Genomic DNA, 25,284 nt, shown 5'->3' on the forward strand with positions numbered 1-25,284 from the left:
TGCTCAGAATTGACGATATTATTAAATTAGAGTATGCACAATTTATGTACAAATATGTGCATAAAATGCTGCCCCGGGCCTTTGCTGGCTGCTTTATTTTTGTAAACAAAATTCACCATCATAAAACCCGTCAGAACCAAAAGAATGATTTATATTTGCCATCTACAACGTTAAACTCTGGTAAGAAGATGCTATGTTTTAATGGAGTGAAACTATGGAATCAAGTACCAAAAGAAATAAAAGAAAAGTCTTATAATGTTTTTAAATTTAAATATAAATGTTTATTAAAGAATTGTACAAAGATCACTCCTGAAACGTATTATCCGCTTATTTCTCTACACAGTTTTTTTTATGTTGCCCTGTGTTATTCCATTGTTAATGTATTATGTAAAGTGCTGTTATTGTGCTATATATTATTTTTAATTATATATGTGTTAATCTTCTTAATTTTGGGTTTTTTGTTTAAATGTTTGGGTGGCAGCTGACTTTGGTGACCTTTTGATCTTTCGCTGCCATCCTTGTTGTGCGAATTATTTGTGTTTATTGTGTTTTGCTTTTTGTGTCTTTCTTTTTCGCCAACAAAACAAAAAATAAACTGAACTGAGCTGGTATTACAAAACTAGTTCGCTTGGTTTAAAAAATACCGCATCGACAATGATGCACACGACGACGATTGGGTCAGTAACTACCCTGCAAATGAATTTTGCTATCGGTTTCCAAAAACAAAATAATGAGAAATTAGCAACATTTAACGTGGCAAAATGTTATGCACTCAATGATATAGAATTTCAGAAAATTGAATGACATCAAAAAAATTGACATGGTTACCAGGAAACAACTTAGTTTTAAATGGTGCAAAAGAGTAGCTATTTACCCGCAAAGTGTTAGGCTACTTGCCTTTTAACAACCACTCTGGGATTAAAACTCATCGCAGAATCGCAATTTAAATGGTTATAAGTTGTTTTACCTTAAACCAAAGCAGATCAAGAAAATGTACAAAATAACCTATATACCAAGCAACAAGCAAAAACAAATTTTTTCAATCATGACATCATGCTTTCCGCATGTAAAACTTACTACTGCTCAGCAACATGATGCGACATCAAGCATTAACAGGTAAAATATGATTTCACAAAATTAACACGTTTTAGAAAGTAACTATTGCAATGCATTGCGGAAGCACTCATAAACGGTTTTCCATTTGATCTTCACTTCAACTTTGTTAAAGCAGATTGACTTCAATCGTAGTAGGCATACAGTGGAGAGAAGGATATCTGTCCCATCCAATGATCATTATCATCCATCTCTGATGCTCACACCTCCACCAACCACGAATGCATAAGATGGAGGAGGAGCTATCAACAAAATAGAACAATTTGAAATGAAACGTTTAAAACAAAAAAAATTGCTTCATTTGGGACCACATGAGGAGCAACTGTCTTGGTAACTATGAAGTCTTTTGCTGCTTTGAGTTGTTTGTTGTGTTAGATCAGTAATCGTATTGCGCTGTATGATGTCACAACTGATATGAAGTAAAATGATTTCATTGCAAAACCTAAATTGGAGCATATAAGTTTTGACTATAAAGCTTATACTGTAAGCTTGATAAAAAAAATCTTACGTTGAGTAATTGGAGGTTGATCATTGTGTTTGGACATCCCTGGGAGAGGCAGCCATTGTAGAAGTCGTTGGCTCGATTGGGGGCGCAATGACATCGTGAAGCGCCGCATTGTTGGAGGATGGCTCTCGTAGAGGAATGGTGCCCAATGTGATTGGGACGCTGACCTTGGTTTTGGCCGCTTGGAACAACCACGTAAAACTGTTGAAAAATTCGTCGAAGTTTGAACTCAAAGTCAAACGTGAAAAGTCAAAACTTACTTTCATATTTCCTTGTAACTGAAAGCGAAATAGCTTTGACCAAACCAGAAAATTTCAAGTAGCTTGATGTTAAACTTCCTTCATGCAATAACTTTAGCATCTTAAACAATTCAATAAGACAATTCAGTCTAAACAATTTGTGAAATGTAACTTTATATTGAAATTTTTGTGGTATTCTTATGATTACGCGAAATAAAGTTTTGCTGGACTTGGCCTCTCTTTAAACCAAATGTCGATTTGTGGTTTTTATCAATAGAGAAAAAGGAGAAGCTGTCAATATTAAACTATAAGTTTACGATCGATTCAAGCAATCACTGTCTACTAACCTTCAACTTGTAGGTGATTATGATTAAGCCGCAGTATTGAAGGAAGGATGGTGGAAATGCAGGAATCTAAGTAAGAAAAAGGGCGTTTAATTCAACGCCAAAATAACACGTAACACGGAGTGTGAATGAAATAAAAATATCGGTTAAAATCGTGTACGAAATAAGCAGATACGTCGCTTTTTTCCTAAAGATTATTCCAGCTAACCAGCGGTTTTGTGCAAAATCTCGACCAGACTGGAAAGCAGCAAAGAATCGCACGGGTCAAATCACACTGCAAATATTTTGCTAAGATTCTAGTTTGACCTCTTCTTAACGAAATTTTACGATATGGACGGAATAAGAATACTTAAGTTTTTTCAAATTATGCATTTTTACTTATTTAGTTTTGTAAAAAATTGGTCACAAATATTTGTTGCGAAAGTAAATAAACGAAAGATAACAAAAGCTAAGCAACACCTGCAATCTTTCATTCCTCCATTCAATCGAACCTCCTCTTCTACATCCTGGTCCCTTAACAGAGGCCACTTTCTTTTTTGCCGTACATGAATTACCCGGGATTTGATAAGTGACTTGCTGTTCGAGTGCAGCCTTGGTGCTAGACATGCCAGACGAACTAAAAGATAAATAGTTGAAACTATACGTTATGGAAGAATGATTTAATTTTGCAAAGTCATCTAAGCTAAAACATGTGTAAAGTTAATACTCATATCTAAATTTCGTGCAATTTAATATTCAAGCAAATAAAAGGTTAAACACAATAAAAATACGTGATCATAACAACCCATGCTTGAAAGTATTCAGGCTTTTGGGTTGAGACGTGTGTTTTGGCGCTTTTTTAACTTTTTTTTAAAACTGGAAGGAATTAGCTTTATCCATTTAAAAATAAAGTGAGAAAACTCATTTACCTGGCATTTTTAACACTTGCATTGACCATTATAAACTCTCCAGACACAAAACCGGATTTGTCAAGATGAACTTGCGCTTCTATAGGTCCACTGGTGCAACACAGATAGCATAATGTTTTTGAATCATTGCTTGATATCGGCAACTGTTGAAAAAAAAAGTAAGTGTTGAAGGACTCAGTTCCAATAGCATTGAAAAATTTGATATTTTTTTAGCACTAACGTAATAGATTTTCTGTGATAAGATTGTTTGTCGTGTTCTATCTCAGTCAACATGAGTCACACAACCAAGTGGTCTCAACTGCAGCAACACCAAGTCAAATTGAAATATGGGGTGTAGGCTATTCTTAAAATTATTAATACACTATAAAGAACACAGAAAGCGCAAGCGAGATGTTATTTAAGAAAGAAGATTGCGTTGAAATAACGTAATATTACAAAGACATCAGAAAGTTAACCTGAAAATGAAGAAGTGACAAGAAGTAATACCAAATCGACTACTTAAATTATACGTTTTTAAACATACATAAATACAGTACATACTGAGCGCAAAACAATTGCATACCCTCAAGTTAGCATTAAGGTTAAGATCCAGCATGCCAAGAACTGTGAATGCTACTTTTGTGTTGTGGTTAAACTTCCATGGTCTTTCAATAATTGTTGCTTTGATGGAATATCTGACATGGCCAACAGTACCTGTAAGTTGGTTGTGAGGTTATCCACTGAAAACTTTGTCAAGTAATAAACTAAGTAAGTTATCATCGTCAGCCTGTGTGGAACCAAATGTTTTGACATCAATCACCTGCATCGCTTGAGAATCTTTAAAATGGTTGTGGGTTTTGGAAGTGTTGCTGAATATGTTTGGTTTTTAAAATCGCTTTCACAAAGCAACCATTTTTTTTGATCATCTTCTTTATTTTACAAGTGTAAAATATACCAAATCCACGTTCTCTTGTGGCATGAGAAAATAATTTTTTGAAAACTTTTCAAGATCCAAAAACTAGTTAACAAGTTATCGTTTGGAAGGATAACTTAGACAGCAAAATCCGTCACTTTTACATTGATTTAACGTCTGCAGACGTTGAATCAATGTAAAAATGACTGATTTGCTGTCTGGGAAGAGGTTAATGCGTGAAAGTGGTAACAAGTATTAAACGAAGTGAACAGAACTAATAATTTACAAAACGCTACAATTCCTCAAATTATGCGATGATGATGGCATGCAAATTTTTTCACATTTAAAAGATGTTTTTTTTTATCTTTTTAACGTCTGCAACGTTGTTTCAATGTAGAAATGATAATAATTTACTTGGGGCTTCTCAGTAAAGTCATCCAAACGTACGAGGAGCATTTCTCTTGTAATGAACGATTCTTTCGCTCCATCAATTCTTTCCACTGAATGGTGAACATTTTTCATGCAGTTATTGTTTTCATTCTGCGTTGCAAAGTCTGGACCCAGAATGCTTATCGAATATTTATTCAGTTCAGGTAAGGTTGATAAGGACGCCAAGTACAGTCAAAAACATGTTGCCACAATTTTTAAACTTTTTTTAATAATTTTTAAACATAATTTTTAAAATAATTTAAAATATGCTTTGCTGCTGCAAAAAATTCTTTGATCACAATTTTAAGGTTAACACAGTTTGCTTCTATGCTCATTGTTCACCTTCAAATGAAGATGGTAAGTTTGTTGGGAGTTGGAAGCTGAATGGATAAACGTTTTGGCCAACAGGGATTTGCTTGGCTTCTTCTGTGTGTCCACCGGAACCTACAGAAAAACAAAAAATTGTAAAATAACGCTATGCTTTGATTGGTTGAGTTTTTATCCTCTGACTGAGAAAGCTTCTTTGAGAGCTTAATCCTGTACAGTGTCAATACAAGTTGCTTGTAAAGCCAATATTGTACCAATATTGGCCCAATAGGCCTACTGTGAAGTCTGCTGGGACGTGACTGATGGATGCAAACTTTAGCATGATTTAAATGGACACTTTAATTTAATGACAAGTAGAATGATAGACTCCTTAAGTAAAGGACTGGAACCTCCCATGCTCGGGGTTTGTAACTTGAGTCTGAGTGATTAACTTGAGTCTTGGCTAAAATGACTTCTAGAGAAACTAGAAACACAATCCTGGATTCCAAATTAGGGTTTTTGAGGATGGCTAGTTCAATAGTGTTACTTTCAACACCATCTGAGGTCATTTTCAAGGTCAAAATATTATATTTTAAGGTCAAGTTACGGAATTTTGGTCATTTTTTCCCATTTTTGCGTCTAAATTGTAAAGCAAAACCGTTTGAAAGAAGTCTGTGACGAAATATGATATTGTGCACCTACTGCATCTATTGTGGAAGATGTTTTCTCTACACTGCGTAAGTTCTTTGAAGTTCTTTTTATTTATTTTGGGAAATATCTTGGTGATTTTGTAGGGTTTTTACCTATCTTACGACCCCAGCGTAGGGTTTGGCTGTCTAATTGTCGTATTTTTTGTTTATAAAAAGGAAATAAAAAGGATGATTTAGGGAATATTGAGTGACTCTAAGTCTCTAATTAAAAACGGATAATAAAGAAGGATAATTTAGGCTTCTGGATGTCTAGTCTAGGGGTATGACTTCCTACAAAAAAGCAAACGAATTAAATAGGATTAAACATTTTTTATTAATCAGTGTTACAAATTTGCTATTCGGGGATTGAAAAATATCTCTAATCAATATTATTTATTGCGACCGGTGTCAGAAGAGCGACATTCCCCAGTCGTGAATTTAACTTTCTTGTTCTAAGTTCAGTCCGTTCGCTTTGCAAGTCTATTTTCGAAATGCTTGTGTTTTTCAATTCCCCGCTTACTTCATAATATACCGGTAGAGCCTTTTCATCAATAATAGCTATCGTAAGAATCAAGGGAAAAGCAATTCAGGTTACATAGTTATGTCGCATTAGAAATACAGATGTGTTGAGCTAGATTCTGTGTGAGTGGCGTTTGTTAACAGGAAGCTTGACTTATGTTCTGTGAGAACGTTAGGTTTTGAATTTGCAGCATTGAAATGCATTTTGCAATAATGATAAATTTCGGTCAAATGTTAAAATATAAATTTGTTAGTTAAAAACATGGTACATGTTACACACTTCCCTCCTTACGGCAAAATAACAGATAAATAATATTACAATAACTCGGTTATACATGATGCAATAATATATAGGTGTGTGGTTATAAGATATGTTTTTTACAAAGAAAATTGACAATTGTAGGCTAACAATTGTTAGGGGAAGACACATGACCCCCCTCCATTCGTGGGATGAGGAGATTGGACGCACACATAAGTTAACAAGTAGTCGATAACGTGATTGCAGGGATAACAGTCGTTTATCATAAGAGATAAGGCGATGTCTTAAGTTCCCTGGGAGCCATTTTGGCTTAGTAGGCTACGATATACAATAATTGCAGGACTGTAATAGGCTACAGTAATTGCGGTTACAGGGGTAACAGTCGTTTATCATAAGAGATAAGGCGATGTCTTAAGTTTCCTGGGAGCCATTTTGGCTTAGTAGGCTACGATATACAATAATTGCAGGACTGTAATAGGCTACATTAATTGCGGTTACAGGGGTAACAGTCGTTTATCATAAGAGATAAGGCGATGTCGTATGTTCCCTGGAAGCCCTTTGGCTTGTGTAGGCAAGACAGCAGTGGCTTAACTAATGGGTTGGGTACAGTTTTACCTCTTGTCCATGAGGAATGCAGTTTCACCTCATGCTCAGGAGGATCCATGAGTTGGGTACAATTTTACCTCTTGTCCAGGAGGGATGCAGTTTCACCTCATGCTCAGGAGGATTTATGGGTTGCAGCTGCTACGTTGCTGCGTCATTCTTGATTAAGCATTACGAATCATTTTAAAAATAAAATACACAATTAGTTAGTTACAATTAGACTACTAGTCCCTACTGAAACAAACCTTACAGAATACCTTCTTGACTTGGTTGCTCTCAAGACCAAAGAAGAAAGTTTTCTAGATTATTACAAGGAGCAATACAACGTTAGAATCACGGACCCCAGACAGCTTCTATTTCTTTCAAGACCAAGATGAAAGATATCCGGAAGGGAGGAATAAAATCAGCCAATCAGAAATGAAGGAGGAAATATGGATGGGGAATAAAATCCCTGATTGATGATGAGAAAAATGGCTGAGGAATAAAATGCAGAAATAAAAATCGTTCAAACAAAAATGATTAACGTCTGATTAACTCAATAATATGATAAAAACAACAGTTTTGTGAAAAAAGGTTTAGTGCAGTCAAACTAAATAGAATCTTTTTCAGACAGTCAGACAATCAATCAACCCATAAAACATTTAACAACCATGTAATATAAATATTGCCACATTGGTGACCCCCGAACGTAAGTTGGATTGGAAAATGAATAAAAACTTAATTAACAATTCGCGCACCACTCTGGTGACACCCAAGAAAAACTTCAAGAAAAATTCTCCCCAAAACAGAAAGATTTGGAGAAAAAGCAGAAAGATCAGCCGTGAAAGATTTGGCAAGTAAGCTCTGCCACAACTTCTATTTCCAGCTTAAAAATGCACGAACTCATCAATCCTTTAAAACATGTTAGGCCTACACTTTGCCTTTGGACGAGCCCCCAGTGTAGGGTTTTGCCTATTCTAACTGTCGTAATTTGTTTATGAAAATAAAAATAAAAAGGATAATTTAGGGAATATTGAGTGACTCTAAGTCTCTAATTAAAAAAGGATAATAAAGAAGGATAATTTAGGCTTCTGGCTGTCTAGTCTAGGGGTATGACTTCCTACAAAAAAGCAACCGAATTAAATAGGATTAAACATTTTTTATTAATCTGTGTTACAAATTTGCTATTCGGGGATTGAAAAATATCTCTAATCAGTATAATTTATTGCGACCGGTGTCAGAAGAGCGACATTCCCCAGTCGTGAATTTAACCTTCTTGTTCTAAAGTTCAGTCCGTTCGCTTTGCAAGTCTATTTTCGAAATGCCTGTGTTTTTCAATTCCCCGCTTACTTCATAATATACCGGTAGAGCCTTTTCATCAATAATAGCTATCGTAAGAATCAAGGGAAAAGCAATACAGGATACATAGTTATGTCGCATTAGAAATACAGATGTGTTGAGCTGGATTCTGTGTGAGTGGCGTTTGTTAACAGAAAGCTTGACTTATGTTCTGTGAGAACGTTAGGTTTTGAATTTGCAGCATTGAAATGCATTTTGCAATAATGATAAATTTCGGTCAAATGTTAAAATATAAATTTGTTAGTTAAAAGCATGGTACATGTTACGCACTTCCCTCCTTACGGCAAAATAACAGATAAATAATATTACAATAACTCGGTTATACATGATGCAATAATATATAGGTGTGTGGTTATAAGATATGTTTTTTACAAAGAAAATTGACAATTGTAGGCTAACAATTGCTAGGGGAAGACACATGACCCCCCTCCATTCGTGGGATGAGGAGATTGGACGCACACATAAGTTAACAAGTAGTCGATAACGTGATTGCAGGGATAACAGTCGTTTATCATAAGAGATAAGGCGATGTCTTAAGTTCCCTGGGAGCCATTTTGGCTTAGTAGGCTACGATATACAATAATTGCAGGACTGTAATAGGCTACATTAATTGCGGTTACAGGGGTAACAGTCGTTTATCATAAGAGATAAGGCGATGTCTTAAGTTCCCTGGAAGCCCTTTGGCTTGTGTAGGCAAGACAGCAGTGGCTTAACTAATGGGTTGGGTACAGTTTTACCTCTTGTCCATGAGGGATGCAGTTTCACCTCATGCTCAAGAGGATCCATGAGTTGGGTACAATTTTACCTCTTGTCCAGGAGGGATGCAGTTTCACCTCATGCTCAGGAGGATTTATGGGTTGCAGCTGCTACGTTGCTGCGTCATTCTTGATTAAGCATTGCGAATCATTTAAAAAATAAAATACACAATTAGTTAGTTACAATTAGGCTACTTGTCCCTACTGAAACAAACCTTACAGAATACCTTCTTGACTTGGTTGCTCTCAAGACCAAAGAAGAAAGTTATCTAGATTATTACAAGGAGCAACACAACGTCACAATCACGGACCCCAGACAGCTTCTATTTCTTTCAAGACCAAAATGAAAGATATCCGGAAGGGAGGAATAAAATCAGCCAATCAGAAATGAAGGAGGAAATATGGATGGGGAATAAAATCCCTGTATGATGATGAGAAAAATGGCTGAGGAATAAAATGCAGAAATAAAAATCGTTCAAACAAAAATGATTAGGGGAAGGTGGGGTTAGTTGAGTCATGTTTCAGATTTTTCCTTATAATTTTTTACCTATTGTAGATACACCTATCAAAGTCTAAGTGAAACAAAGGTAACGAAGTATGCTTGCTACTACTCATTTATCAAAATGCTATCTCACGTTTAATTGTCATTTTTATTACCTTGAACACAGAGCATCGTTTGACTCAACCAACCCCGCATGCAGGGTTAGTTGAGTCAGTGGGTGGAGTTAGTTGAGGCGCAATGGCATTCATGAGATGCATAATTTTTTGGGGCTATTGGGCACCGTCCCCATCTGATCTATGCCATCAATAAACGTTTACTATATCCAGAAGTGGGGAATAACCTATACTTTGTACTATGGGCCACAAGAAATATTAAAAATACCAGGCGGGCCACATGGCTCCTCCAAATTCGCCCGCTTCCACAAACTTTTCATAAAAAAAGAGTTTTCACAGCAACCAGTCACAAATTTTCTTCGAATTTGCCCGACTTCATGCCATTTCTCTAAAAGAAATTTAAAAAAAGGTCTTCACCGCAGCCAGGCCCAAATTTCTCTCGATTTCGCCGACTTCATGCCATTTCTCTAAAAAAAAGGTCTTCATATCGCCCAGACCCAAATTTCACAAGTATTATCAAAAGCGACATGAAATCTAATACTTTTCATGCTCCCACAGGCCACATTATATTGCTTTGCGAACCACATTTGGCCCGCCGGCCGTAAGTTCCCTACCCCTAAATTAATCACAAGTGGACATGTAAAAACAGCACTGTTGTCGGTGCACGCCAAATGTGCCCAACTGTTGCATTGGCAACATGTAGAACTACCACTTCCACCATAGGACAGCACGAGTTGCATCAAGTGCAGCAATAACGAATCGAGCAATTCCAAGAGTATTGATGGTGCCGATCATAGTCACCAAATCTCCTCTATCCCTAAAAACAATAGACCCAACTTGTTTCATGCCTTGTTTGAGCATCCCATCTTTACTTTAGAAGCATCAGCTCCAGTTTCATTTATCTTCTTCAAACATCTACGAAACGTTTCTTTGTCCACACCAACTCTTTCTGCTGCCTTTCTTAACGACATACCATCTTGCACTAACTTCAAACCAGCTTCAAAAGTCTCCATAAGCCATTGTCCACGACCAGTTTTTTTTATAATTTTTAAGACTTAATTTGAAAATATTTTAAAGCTAAACAGAAAAGTAATAATCAAATAATAGCTCATTTTGTCCAAGTAACTGAATTAATAATGCGCGTTTAGCAATAAAATTCAGAAGTAAGATTTCAGCAGCCTGCAACTTGAGGTAGGGTTAGTTGAGTCACTGCCTCAACTAGTCCCGCAGCTATTGACTCAACCAACCCCAATCCTTCCTCGTGACAATTATTGAAAGTATTATCTATACGTAAAGCTTTATCAGTTTTACACAAATGCACTGTGCATAAGATAGCTATAAACTATATGAAACTTCGACGCTATCTTCGCTTACGCCTATCATAGCTTCAGCATCCTAATCAACTTTGAGCTGAAAATATTTACTTTTTAGTCCAAAAAATGGCATTTTGCTGACTGTATAACCTGTATAACTTACACAGCTGCTAAAACAAGATGGACGCAGTTACCCATAATGCTTATTATTTCAAGCAATTAATCTTCACGAAGTCATGCTTGGTTAGTTAGAAAACAATGGTGACTCAACCAACCCACTGACTCAACTAACCCCACCTTCCCCTAACGTCTGATTAACTCAATAATATGATAAAAACAACAGTTTTGTGAAAAAAGGTTTAGTGCAGTCAAACTAAATAGAATCTTTTTCAGACAGTCAGACAATCAATCAACCCATAAAACATTTAACAACCATGTAATATAAATATTGCCACATTGGTGACCCCCGAACGTAAGTTGGATTGGAAAATGAATAAAAACTTAATTAACAATTCGCGCACCACTCTGGTGACACCCAAGAAAAAGTTCAAGAAAAATTCTCCCCAAAGCAGAAAGATTTGGAGAAAAAGCAGAAAGATCAGCCGTGAAAGATTTGGCAAGTAAGCTCTGCCACAACTTCTATTTCCAGCTTAAAAATGCACGAACTCATCAATCCTTTAAAACATGTTAGGCCTACACTTTGCCTTTGGACGAGCCCCCAGTGTAGGGTTTTGCCTATTCTAACTGTCGTAATGTGTTTATGAAAATAAAAATAAAAAAGATAATTTAGGGAATATTGAGTGACTCTAAGTCTCTAATTAAAAAAGGATAATAAAGAAGGATAATTTAGGCTTCTGGCTGTCTAGTCTAGGGGTATGACTTCCTACAAAAAAGCAACCGAATTAAATAGGATTAAACATTTTTTATTAATCAGTGTTACAAATTTGCTATTCGGGGATTGAAAAATATCTCTAATCAGTATAATTTATTGCGACCGGTGTCAGAAGAGCGACATTCCCCAGTCGTGAATTTAACCTTCTTGTTCTAAAGTTCAGTCCGTTCGCTTTGCAAGTCTATTTTCGAAATGCCTGTGTTTTTCAATTCCCCGCTTACTTCATAATATACCGGTAGAGCCTTTTCATCAATAATAGCTATCGTAAGAATCAAGGGAAAAGCAATACAGGTTACATAGTTATGTCGCATTAGAAATACAGATGTGTTGAGCTAGATTCTGTGTGAGTGGCGTTTGTTAACAGAAAGCTTGACTTATGTTCTGTGAGAACGTTGGGTTTTGAATTTGCAGCATTGAAATGCATTTTGCAATAATGATAAATTTCGGTCAAATGTTAAAATATAAATTTGTTAGTTACCTTTAGCTAACATTTTATTGAAAGTTGATGTCCTCAATGTAAGTGACAAAGAAAAGTCTTTGGGATGCCTCAAGAGGCAAGAAAAGCTTTCCAACTAGTGATAGACATTGTCTATTATGGTGTCATCTTGTCATGTATTGTCAATTTGTGAATTATATTGTAATCATAGACTCCTTTAGATAATAGCCATAGTGTTGAGAAATACATAATTATGATGTTTATGTAATAGCATATTTCGTCACAGACTTCTTTCAAACAGTTTTGCTTTACGATTTAGACGCAAAAATTGGCAAAAATAACCAAAATTTTAACTTTTAACTTTTATCATAGGTTGAGTAACAAACAGTGACGTTCGGTGGCTTAAACCATTGGGAAAGCAACTTGGAAATATGTTGCAGCAAGGTAGTAGGCACGAGGGGCGTAACCGTCGGGCGAAGCCCGAAGGCGTGTTGCCGAAGGCAACACTTCCAGCGGGGGGTCTGGGGGGCCTCCCCCAGAAAATTTTGAAAAACACTTCCAATTTGGTGCGCTCTGAGAGCATTTCCAAAACAAAATCTTCGGACTTTCCCAGCCCGAGGATAAAGATTCAATCAATCAATCAAACTGGGACTAGTCTAGAATGTTGGCTGCTTTTTTAGACTGAGCACAAAAACTTATTGTCAATGTCATCTGTAAGCATTTACAACATGCATTGGACTGGTGCACTAGTAAAGAGCAAATAATTAGCCTATAAATTAAGCTAGTCCATTCTTGAAGAACACAAGTATGTTTGCTCTGAACTTGTGATGTCAGTCTATTGACCCAAAGAATTTAAAAAACACTTGTGCTGTTTCAGTACTGGTTGGTTAATGTACCCTTTGGAATTGCATGTCTTATTGTAGAATCTATGTTTTTTTTGGTAAGAGAACCAGCTTTATTTTCAGCGTACTCAGTAGCCTATAGTTACAAGCCCGAAAATCACTCATGCGTAGAGGCTGTATTCCTTTCGCCTGAAACCAAAAGCAGCCGCTATGAGATACGCATTGACGTCACTGGGAAAGCAAGTTTAACCATAACACCAGATAACACATCTGATTGGCTAAGCAGCTGGTGTCGTTTTGCAAAACGATTGAGGATTGGATAAAACGAAGGCGTTTTTCAATGTAAGGTAAGCACTTTTGAAAGTTGATTTCCCTGGAGCTTCAGTGATGGTTTCTGACAAAAGCGTTTGCGTTAATTGGCATTTATAGGCAAGAAATGCGGTTTGGTGAGGACTTAGATACTCACAAGAGTTACGAGTAATTCTAGTCACGAACACAGTAATTTTCAAGTTAAAATAGACTTGATAAAAATAATAAGAAGTTAAACCTAGAATTCAGTCATTATATTTTGCATAGTTTTCGCTCAGGTAAGCACTGCTTTCCTTGCTTTCCCTCACCGATCGTCACTGGTAACAAACAAGTTACCTTTTCCAAATACGTACATATCTTTATCAAAATATTTTTCTTTTGCCCTGTAATGATGGGTTGTCGGCATAGCCGTACGAGACCAAACCATTTTGGGGGGGCAGAAAGTAATTTGCCCAAATGTGCACGCTTTTATAGAAATTGCCCAAATATAATGTATGCGGTGCATGATAACAGTGAAAAAGCAACATAACAAGATCACCAGCAGTGGCGTAGCCAGTAATTTTGAAAGGGGGGGGGGGTTTGAGGGCGTGTTTTGCTTATTACGATACCCAGCAGCGGGGGGTCTGGGGGGCTTCCCCCAGAAAATTTTGAAAAATTACTTTGAATTTGGTGCATTCTGAGAGTATTTTCAACAAAAATGTGGTTATGAATATTCCTGTAAAATGGTGCTGTCCGGTGGCATAGCAAAAGGATAAGATCATGTTTTCTTCAGTATTTTTCGGAAATAAAGCTACAATTCTCAATGTTTCCTTGTTGCTAATTCCTGGCTGAGATATTTGAATATTTGGTAATGGCAAAACTCGCTCTTTGCAATACCCAGCCCCCCCCCCGGCTACGCCACTGATCACCAGCTAGCTAGAATTTCTTACCAAAGTAATCAAGATAGAACAACTGAATTCATCTTTGAAGAGCATGGTAAGTAAGAGTAACAAATATTGTTTTACACATCACAAATAATAAACAAGGCCACTTAAATATTCAGTTGTGATGTCATAAAAGACTCAGAAAAATAAACATTGCAGGAAACCGGCTCAGGGTGACCATGCGGATTCAGAAAAAAGTAATTAAATGTAATCAAACACAGACATACCGTACTACTTCTGTTCAAATAAACTTTGTTCAATCAATTAAAGTAGTTTTGATGATACGAATTTTAGTACAAAAATAAAAAGGTCTGGCAGCACTACTTCTAAAAATATGGTTAGGCCAGGTAATTTGATGACAAAAATAACTAAGTTTAATATGTTCTAAGTTTGCATACAGACGGTGACGTAGGATTCAAAGAAACCAATTAGCCTAACAGTATGTATTTACATTGATTCAATGTCTGAATATTGAATAATATTCAATCATCGGATTTGCAGAAGGCGTCGTTAGATTTTCAAAAAATCGCCGAATAGGAAACTCGCCGAAAAAGGCTCTCACCGAATAGGGAACTCGCCGAATAGTAGCAGAACCTTTTATGAAAGTAACCAAACAAAGCTAAGCAATACCTTAACATTACAGTACTTTTAACAGGTATAACATGTTTTTGTTAAATGTTGTGGTGTTGCTTAGCTATGTCCATTTATGGTTGAAAAAGTACTGTGACCTTCCCACCCGAATTGTTTTGTAAAAGTAGGCTATTCACCAGATTTATATAAATTCCTATTTTGTAGTTGCCCAAATCAAGATGATGCATTTATGGATAGGCTATTATGAAAAAAATTAAAGACTTTGTAAATTTTGATGCCGAGGCAACTGCATCATGCCAATTTGGGCAGTTTTATAAATAGGCCTAGACTATGATGAGATAATTTCATATTTTTGTTGCCCAAATCTAAACGATACAGTTATGTAAATGGGAAAAATTAATAAATTTGTTCATTTTAGGGAAACTGCCTCACGCTAATTTGGGCAGTTGCATAAACAGAACATAAACAGACAGTTTCATCAAATAATTTCATGTTTTTAGCTGCCCAAATCAACACGATGCATTTGTGAAAATTAATAAAATTAGCTTTATAGCAAATTTTGTGTTTTGATTTGGGCAATTTCACAAAAGTATTAGAGACATATTTTGGTGGCTGCCCAAATTGGCATGATGCAGTTGGTTAAATGCATTTCGTACTATAGTTTGATCACCATGCAATACAATACATCAATACGGGTGTGCCAAATGAAAATTTTGCGGCACATTTTTTGTGCAAATAAGAGGCTGTACTTAGTTTGATAGGTAAAATATATTAATTTATAGTTTTTCTTAATTCATGCAACTTTGTAGCTTTTTATATAGCAATTTTTGCCCTAATAATTTTAAGATTTTGCCCGGATTCGCGACGTTTTGAAACAACAGGGGGGCGGCTGCCCCCCCTGCCCCCCTGGCTCGTACGGCTATGGTTGTCGGGTTTTCTCCGCCCTGGCTTTCACTCCAATGCACATAAGCTTGTCCGCGAAAGCGAATTTTAATTGCTGAACAACAATCACAAATGCCAATTTGACAAACAGTATTCATATACCAAAGTTGCATGACAAAAGGGGCCTTTTTACTCCAGACACATTGTGGCGGTTCATGAAGTTCACTAAAATGACATGCGATCATGGAGAGACGGCTGAAAAGGCACTTCAAGACCCGATACCCTAAGCATTGTCACAGGGGATACTAAAGTAGGCCTATCCCCTGCCTTTGAGCTACCAAAAAAATAATGGATGACTTTAAATCGTTTCCGTACTGTTATTGGTCGCTTCAAGCACAAAATGTTTCACTGGTGTAGGTTTTACTCATCAGCGTGCACATGTGACAAACCTCTAACAATAGGCCTACCATATTTTCATCGCCTAAAAAGAGGACACGTTTCGCCAGCGGGTAAAATAGAAGTGGAATGTTACGTATGAAGAATTTTTTACATCCTTTTGGATAATTATAGGCGTATGCGGGAAAAATTACAGCAAAAAACAGACACAAAAAACCCAGACAAATTTGTTTTTCGCAATCCGATTTGTTGCGACAAAATAAAAATGTGATGTTATAATGTAATAAAAATGTGACAAATCAAGCAATATCTGCAGGTAGCCTAGCCATGCCTTAACTTTTTTCAGAAAAAAAAGGATCAGCTTTAACAAAATCATAAAATTAGGCTACATGCTTGAAATATAATTGAAGTTGCATACAGCTGTTAATGAGATGCTAAGGACAGACTCGACTAAAAGGCTGATTCCTTCCTTGTACCATTGTGGCTAGATCACAGATAAAATCCATTGTACGTTTGCACCCACATAAGTTGTAAGCATCCACGCCACGATTAATGTTATGCACAGTGTTGGCCAACATTGGATATTTTTTCGATTTGCTTCACTTGACAAATTAGCCAAACTATTAGCCTATGTCGGTAATCAGCAACGTCTACAGGCTCTGAATCAATACAAAATGGATCTGGGTAAAACAATAATTCATTGTAAAACTGTGAGAAGCTTAAAATGTAAATATGTCAAACTCTTTTGCAAGTTTTTGCGTTTTTTAATTATTTATTTCTTTGTGATTTAGCCTACTCCATTTTTTTATTTTGTCTCAATTTTTCATTTTCATAAATTTGTTGATCAGATCTCCTCAAATGAGGAAATTTCCTCACAATTGTTGCATTGGATTTGCAGTTCCACTCGTACTCATCGCTGACCACTATTTGGCTACTTTGCCAAAGACAATCGCAAAGCAATGTAGTATGTTTCAATGAACGTCTAAGATTGTTTAAAACAGAAGATTAAATAGTACGTCAATGTTTTTTTGAAAATCTATTTATCAGAATGTTGTACAGTATTGGTACAGAAATGGTTGGAAATTGGGGAAAAGTCACATAACAATGAAATCCTGTTGAAAATATGAGCAACAAAACTGAAAATGTAAAAAAAGAGGACAAATCTTCTTAAAAGAGGACATATGCCAGCCCTATCTAACACACATCATACATCATTGTACAGTTATTTGACCAATAGGGCATTTGGACCTCACAAACTCTAGCACTGAAACTCTAGCACTGAGGTGTTTCCTGAATTGTTTCCTCAACAAGCAAAAAGAAGGTGACATGAAATAAAAGCGTAAATAAAATACGTCAGAAGAAATAATCTTTACACAAATTTAAACACACTAAGTATAAGGTTGATAAAGTTGTAACTAGAAATAAAAATAGGTATAAGATACTTTCAGCCGAAAATGTATTTCGTACATTGCAATGCTACCACCACTCATGTGTAGGTTTACAAAAATGAAAGATTAATGCAGATGAGAAATATTGACACTAATAAGATACTTTTTTCTAACCTCGCATATCCATAGGAGCACTGAGCACAACGAATAGAGATCCAGAAATAACTTGTCCCGGGTAGTATATAGAATTGGCATTGTCGTTAAACGCGACATAGAAGCTTGTTAGCTTTCCCATTTTGAAGTACAGATAATGTAGCCTAACTATCTAAAATGTAGTTTTATTTTCACAAGCACATCTGGAAAGCCCTTGAAAATATTATATTTTTTCAACGAGTTTCTTTTATTTTATTTATGTGAAACAAAATTAAAAGACCTTGCATTTCTGATGCAGTCAATTTTTATTCCTTAGCAACATGTCTGTAGATTTCATTTGCAAAGCATCTAGATCAGGGGTTCTTAAACTGGGGTCCATGGACCCCCAAGGGGTACGCGGACTAGTTTTAGGGGGTTTATGAAGGCCCAAAGGAAATCTTAGTGTATAATGTCAAAAATGGAATACATTTTTCAACAGAAAAATGATTAAGTTCAAACAACGCTGATGATTTCTAGTTTGTTGTTTCCTGATAATTGTTATCGTATTGTAGCCTACTGTTTTTTGTTGCGTACGTTTATTACGGTATTCATTAAAATTGTCTTTCAATTCGAAAAGTATTGGCGATTTTTGGAGTTCATTGATGCAAGCATATCCTCTTTTGGTAAAGAGAGCCATGGCTGCTATAATCCTTTTTGCGACTACATATTTATGTGAGTTTATGTTTTATCATTTGAGAAAATAGTTTGAAAAACCAAGGGTTACCCTTTAAAGTTTACACAACAAAACAAATCTAAGCCATTATTTGAAATCATATCTTACTAGAGTAAACTAAAAAACTACTTGAATTATGAGAAAATAACATCTTTTAGCTTTTTAAGGGTTTTTGAGCCTTTTAAGGCCGTAATGTCGTCAGTTGGGGCCTCGGTGCAAACATCCAATACGGGCCCTCCATTTTTTCTGTAAGTTTATTGAGCGAAGACTCGTTCTACGCTTCTTGATTGTTTTACTGTTTTTTTATTGATCGTATATGACACACGCCTCAGCATGATGAACTGAGCTTTCATGGCCTCAAATTCACTGCAATAAATGTCTCCAGTCCTTTTAAATCTGTTACATCCTGTAGGTTTAAAAGTGTATTTCAACTTAAAAGTCCCTGGAGAGGCATTTTTGTGTCAAATAAGCAGCAGGGTTGGTTTCCAGCACAAACAGCAAAATCTTTCATCTTTACATTGATTCAAAGTTTGAAGACGCTAATGTAGGCTATAAATGGCTTCACTTTACGATTATCCATCAATTTGAAGAAATCCGACAACACAGGTTATTTCTGATGCGTTGGAAGTTGAAAATAATACAACTTTAAAAACATGGACGCCATTTTAAATGACGCGTAGACTCCTTTTAACCCTATTTCCTGTGGGAGGGGGGTCGGTTGGGACTTGGTACTTTTCAAAGCAATATCATTAAAGAACTACGCAATCCACAGCTTTGAAATTTCTTGACTTTTCCTAAAAATTATTCAAGTATTTATTCCACTTTAAATGACGTTGCTATTGTCTATAGTTTTAGAGATATGGCATGATTTTCATAACATACTCTGATATTTTAGCTAGCCCTTTTGTTTTCAAATTATACGGATTAATAGGATTACTGAGCGCCGCCGTGCGTGGAACTGCGACGCAGATATCTCATGATTTGGTTTTGTTGTAAAGCATTCAACCGTAATGATTCCGCCTTTTGTTTGCAAACTCGAGTTTTGAGTTGCTTTGATTAATCTTTTAATTACATCTGAGTTGCTTTGAAATTATCAGAGAGCATCCGATAAGCTATGCTGAAAAAAATGTAATTTTACGTTGTTTTCTATGGCGAATACATTTTGTTTCTAACTTCTAACAAAAAGCAGTAGGAAAGTTCTTGACAAAACTCTGTTTATCTCATAAAACAAACATACTGATGTGGTAAGTTTCTTGATTTCTTGTCGGAAAGCAAGGAGTGCGTTCTTGACCCGCCAATAAACTTTTGCATGTACCTGTGCACTTATATTCACATGAATGTTTATGGATGTTGTGAAAATGTTTTATGAAAACGAGAGATTGAAGGATACTGAAAAGAACTTGACACAGACTATCTAAACTGCTTGGCTTTTGTGGAAAAACACACGCAGCTAAATTATTGTGCTTTGACAAGCATTGTGCATATTGTATCATCACTGAATCTTTACCTAAATGGTAATTTTGCAGTTGCTCGAGAGATTACAAAATTATTTTTTTATACGAGGATTGAAAAGTTTTGATATATCTCAGCAGAAACACTATTAGGACCAACTCAATAATTTCAAACTTTTCATTCAAATGTTGGTCTACAAAAACTTATTTTCACAAAACGGTGTCGGCCTATATCTTTTTCTCCATAAATTTGGACGTTTGTGTCATTTGGAGCAAAGTTGTCTGTTGAGTTGAAAGAATCTGAAATCAATGCCTCGTTTTAGTAACGTATCGCAACGTAATCTATCAGTCAGCGCTTTTGTGTCTTTTTGTTTTCGAATACATTTCCCTGACAAAAGATTGGCTTTTGTAATAACACCATCAACCATACAGTTGTATTCTCTGACTGCATCTCAAACGCTATACCATACTCAGCAATTTTTCTAAAGCATTGTTACACAAAATGCATATCTGACAAAATAAGGAAAATATGTTGAATTGAATTATATTTTATACTGATCGTTTTCCTTATCCTTGAAAAAAAGAAAGAACGATTTTTATCGTTTGGCATAAAAATATGTGTATTGAGGTTCACCTTGGTTTGCATAATGAAAATCACCCCAAAGAATTGCTTGAAGTGATTTTCGCAGCTATTTGATCCTTCGCGATGATATCAATTATAGTTTCTATCAGATGAAACCTGTTCAAACTATTTTTTTTAAAAACTATGGTTCATTCAAGAATATAACACTTTGTAAATATAGCTTACTTCTTTTTTGTGTTTTTACTTCGATTTTTTCACAAGCAAGACCTTACACAAAACAAGTTATTTGCAACGTGAGTCGATTGACCAGAGTAGCCTAAATGGACCAGAAAGCTGTAGCCAAAACTTGATTACTTTTTATCAAAATGTTTGCACATTGGAAACAGCAATCACTTTGTTTCAAATCAGCAAATCACTTTTTGTCATTGGTTCAACGTCTGCAGACGTCTAAACTAATATATGACGAGATTGGTTTTCTGGGTCTTCGGTTCGGAAAAACATCATTATGATGTATTGTGACGTGGTCTATCAGCCAGCAGTAGTTTATGCGTCTTTTGTTTTTGGATGTGTGTCAATTACAAAAGATGGCTTTTGCAGTAACGCCATCAACCGCAAACTGCATCTAAAATGCTATTTCAAAATTTGAAAAGAAAGAAATCTTCTCATGCGTAATAAATAACTTGACACAAAATGCATGTCCAACAAAATAGACAAAAAATGTAGAAAACGTTATTTTGCAAATCTAGTTAACAACATGAAAAAAAACACTTCAATCATTTTGACACAAACGTGCATTTTTAAAATATCAACAACCTTCAATTTTGCCCAAGGAAAAAGTCAACACTTTAGTGATTTTTTGTTTTTTTACGACAATAGCACTCGGCCTGAAAAAGATTTTTTTTCTATTTTTTGTATCGTTATGTCACGACTTTGAGTTTGTTACGCAGAACGGGAGTTCCATTTGGCAAACGACCTCTTCTATAACCTACCAACACGATTTGACTAAACGATTATTATCACTACATTTTGTCACAGCTGTTTGCAAAATTGTTTCCTTCAAAGTGATCATTGTTGGTAAGTATTGAAACATATCACTTTGGAATGCATCGTGACATAGTTTATCAGTCAGGAGTTTTAGACGCTCTTTGTTTTTGGAGTGCATGATGGCCTAAAATGGAACAAGCTCCTATCGAAGGAAGTCACTACCTTTGGATAGGTTGTTGTTCAAATACCACGTGACACCATTAGGCTACCTTACTTTTCTGTATTCAACCGCTACCCAGACAGCAAATCAGACACTTTTTACATCGATTCAACCTCTTTAGACGTTGAAATAATGTTAAAAACGAATAAATAGCTTCCTGAGATGTGCTGTGAAATGCAAAGTGTTTCTTGATCATACATAACCAAATTCGACAGTGTGAATGTGAAAAAAAATTTGCTTGATTTAGTTCCAATATCAAGTAATGACAGTACGTTTGAAAAAGTGTAGACTATAAACATGTGGCTCAAAAAGAACTTGAAATAGTTTTTTGCGGTGATTATGTCTCATTCTCTGCAAATGTTGAAACAAAGCAAATTTTTTTTGCAATGCCTCCGGCAAAACAACAAACAAACGCGAGTCGGACGCCAATTACGATTTCATTGAAGCGTGGACGACGTCTCCGCGTAAGAGATTAAAATCTACACAATGGAATTAACCCGTCACACTCAATTATAAGTTAATTAAGAAGCAATTTCTCAAGTCAAATAAAAAAATATGACCAACCATCAAATTATTTGATTTTTCAAGTTGCGCTGTTGAACAAATTGCAAAAGAGTTTCGATGTTATGTTGTCAGATAAATTATCTACACCATGTGAAAATTTGATTGATCTATCTTGCGTAGTTTTTGAGTTACACGAGCTTAAAGTGATAGTGTCGAACCGACCCCCCCGTCCGCAAGTCAACTGGCCAAAATACGTCACAGGATAAAGGGTTAAGTCTGAAAACTGGCAGAATCTAATATACAGTAGTAAGTGGATTTGTTTTTTTCGGGCATTGTAAACAAAAGAGAAAATATACGTTTTTTTGCTGTGATCTAACAGACCACCAAATTTACAGATAGAAAAATTTTGAATTGACTTGCACAATTTCATATTCACAGAGTGATGTTACACAGACTGCAATAAAATGAAATTATTAAGTTTTGCTAAAGGTGTCTCGACTTGTTGACAGCATGGCCCAAAAAAGCTAAAGATTGATTATCCATGTGCACGCCACATCACATACTGTAAACATGGTAAACCCGGTTGAGCCGCTTTTGGATGTACAGATTGTACAAAATAACATAGCTAAGTCACAGTAAATAATAATACAACTTTAAAACACCACACTACATTGTTAAAGCATGCGTACGAGTTGCAATAGCAGTTACTTCTGTTGTTGTGTTTGGATAAGCCCCTTTGTTAGAAAGCGTAAACGTGGGAAAGTGCGAATATCATATTTATTTTGTTTTTGGAACAAATAATTTCGGCGCTTAAGAACACTTTAAAATACCACACTGGGGAGTGCTGGTGCTGCAGGGCAAGCTCGGTTTGATTTACCCATGAGCAGTAGCGTTGACAGGGGTGTCCAGAGAGTACTTTCGGGCCGAGCACGGGATGAATTTAGGGGCTCGTTACTTTTCCAAAAGACCCGGAAATTATACAAATGATGTAGCCTAAATCACAACCTATCTCCTTGTAATGTGGTAGACTGCTAGAGTTAAACGCGGTTATTGCTTGCAGAGATTAGCAAGATCACAATTTTTAACCCTATCTGTAGCGACACGTGGTTTTATGAGGACACCCCACTCCAGTAGTGAAATATTTCACAGAAGAAAATGTGTTAAAAATGTGAAATTTTTTGACTTTTAGTTTTTATTCTTTTCAAATTTTCTAAACCTAAACTGGTCATTTTTCTACCTTCCTGCCCTTCACAATAAGCATTTCGTCTCAGGTGGCTAGACATTTTTGTGCAATGCTAGTTATATATATGTTAATGTTAGTGCAATACAAAGGTTAGTACAATTGCTTTGAAATGTGAAAACGCCCAAAAATGTCTAATATTTATGAGAAAAAGTAATTTTGTTTAGTTTAGCATTACTCTATGTAATAATTGAAAAAAATTTCAATTTTGAAGCTATTTTTGGGAAATTTGAATAAAAACCGACTTTCTGACGTTTTTTTCATCTCAAACAATTTATTTCAACAAATTTGTTGGGTAAAAATTTAGTTTCTATATGCACAATACACATGGCTATTATCTTGTAAAATATTTTGGCTCTGTGATTTTCATAGCTCCCGTTATTAGCGATTAATTAGCATGGGGCTAAGATAGCCCGTGACGTGCTTTCCGCTTACGAAAACAGCTCATATTAAGATAGGTTAATGATCTTGAAAATAAAGATCAGATCACTAAAGCAATGAGATCCTGAAGATCAAAATTACAAGTTTAAAATTAAAAATGGAGCTCTTGGTCAATAAGTTAGCAACTTGTTCAAGATAGCTGGTATTGGTAACGTTTACTTTTAACTATTCAAGTAATAAGTATTGCAGTAAGTTAGTGACGGTTGCTATTATATCAACCGTTGTCGTAGTTTGTGTCGGATTGCAATTATTATTTGACTGCCTTGGTTGTGCAATAGGCTATATAACTGCACTAGATGTCTGGACACAACTTTAGCTGCCATGCAGTTATATTTGCATTAAGGGTTTACATAAAATCTAGCTCGGATGAAGCATGGATAGTTTGATATCAGGGATATCTTGACACTACGGGATGCGAAACTAAAAATCTGCCCGTCCAACTGAAAGGCTAACTATGCTGTCTACATTATATTGACCAATCTAGTGTTACTGCATGAGAATGTTTGTTTTGTACCGACTGTTTTCACTTGATCGTTTCATTAAAGTGGTATTTGTTATGTTTTTGACAAAAGTATTAATATTTGATAAGTTTATTGCCTATTAAACAAAGTTTATATGATGAGCGGACAAAATAAGAAAAACAACAGAAAAACAATGACTATTGCCGTATTGTGCATTACCTTGGCTAGCATGTAGACAAAACAAAAATAATGCAAATCAATATCATTGGATAATTAGATATTATAACTACAAACTATAACCACAATCAGGTGATGACATAAATTCAAATATTCGCAGTCTTGCGTGGACCACCACTCGTAAGCTTGTGAACTGTTCGAGCCATCTTCGCTGGTTCCTCGCGCCTGGGAGCGTTCAAACGTTTTAGTTTATTTTTGGCGAAACAATACGAAGTTTTTACAATCAATTCGAAGTTATAGTGGCCTATGGGACAAGCTTCATCAATCATCAGACTGTAAGCCGAATGACGTCTCTGCTCGAACAAAAAGCAGAGCGTAGGTTTGGTAAGGTGAACATTTTCATAGAATAAACGTTTCAACAACTAATAACTTGCGTTTGTGAAAAAGAATAGGAAGAAGAAGAATAAACGCAATGAATAAAGCCATTATAAGCAATAAAACAGGTAGAGTAAGGGTTAACCCCTACTCCCCTCCTTGTATACGCCACCAGTAGAGGATCCAGGAGGGCATTTGATTGCGTGTCCCTTTAAAAACAAAAAAAAAGCATATAATTTTTCATATTTTCATCACCGAAAAAGAAGACATGTTTACTGTTTAGTATTTAGTAAGCAAGTAAAATGCCAGTGGATTTAGTCAAATTCAGTCAATGAATATTTTGCTGTTCATTTGATTTTCTCCACAGATAACATGTGTTTTACATTTGCATTTTGAGCCATAGCTTATTGCAGATGAAGAATTGGTCGATTTTTAACAAGTCATCAAAAAAATCTATAGTTCTGCAATATTTGAACTATTCTGTCCATTTTTAATGT

General features: G+C 35.8%; 1 protein-coding gene across 1 annotated transcript; it reads right to left on the bottom strand.

The window, feature by feature from the left end:
• Window positions 1-1,296: 1,296 nt before the first annotated feature.
• On the bottom strand, window positions 1,297-17,781 carry LOC145767240 (arrestin domain-containing protein 17-like). Its single transcript, XM_082579032.1, has 10 exons — window positions 17,661-17,781; window positions 15,776-15,817; window positions 4,773-4,874; window positions 3,672-3,802; window positions 3,110-3,252; window positions 2,661-2,817; window positions 2,205-2,270; window positions 1,879-1,978; window positions 1,622-1,819; window positions 1,297-1,355 (listed from the first exon to the last, which is right to left on the bottom strand). The coding sequence occupies exons 1-10, from the start codon at window positions 17,779-17,781 to the stop codon at window positions 1,297-1,299; spliced, it is 1,119 nt and encodes a 372-aa protein (XP_082435158.1).
• Between the last annotated feature and the right edge of the window lie 7,503 nt (window positions 17,782-25,284).

This window comes from Aplidium turbinatum, chromosome 1, assembly GCF_918807975.1.
Source record: "Aplidium turbinatum chromosome 1, kaAplTurb1.1, whole genome shotgun sequence".
Classification (NCBI taxonomy): domain Eukaryota; kingdom Metazoa; phylum Chordata; class Ascidiacea; order Aplousobranchia; family Polyclinidae; genus Aplidium; species Aplidium turbinatum.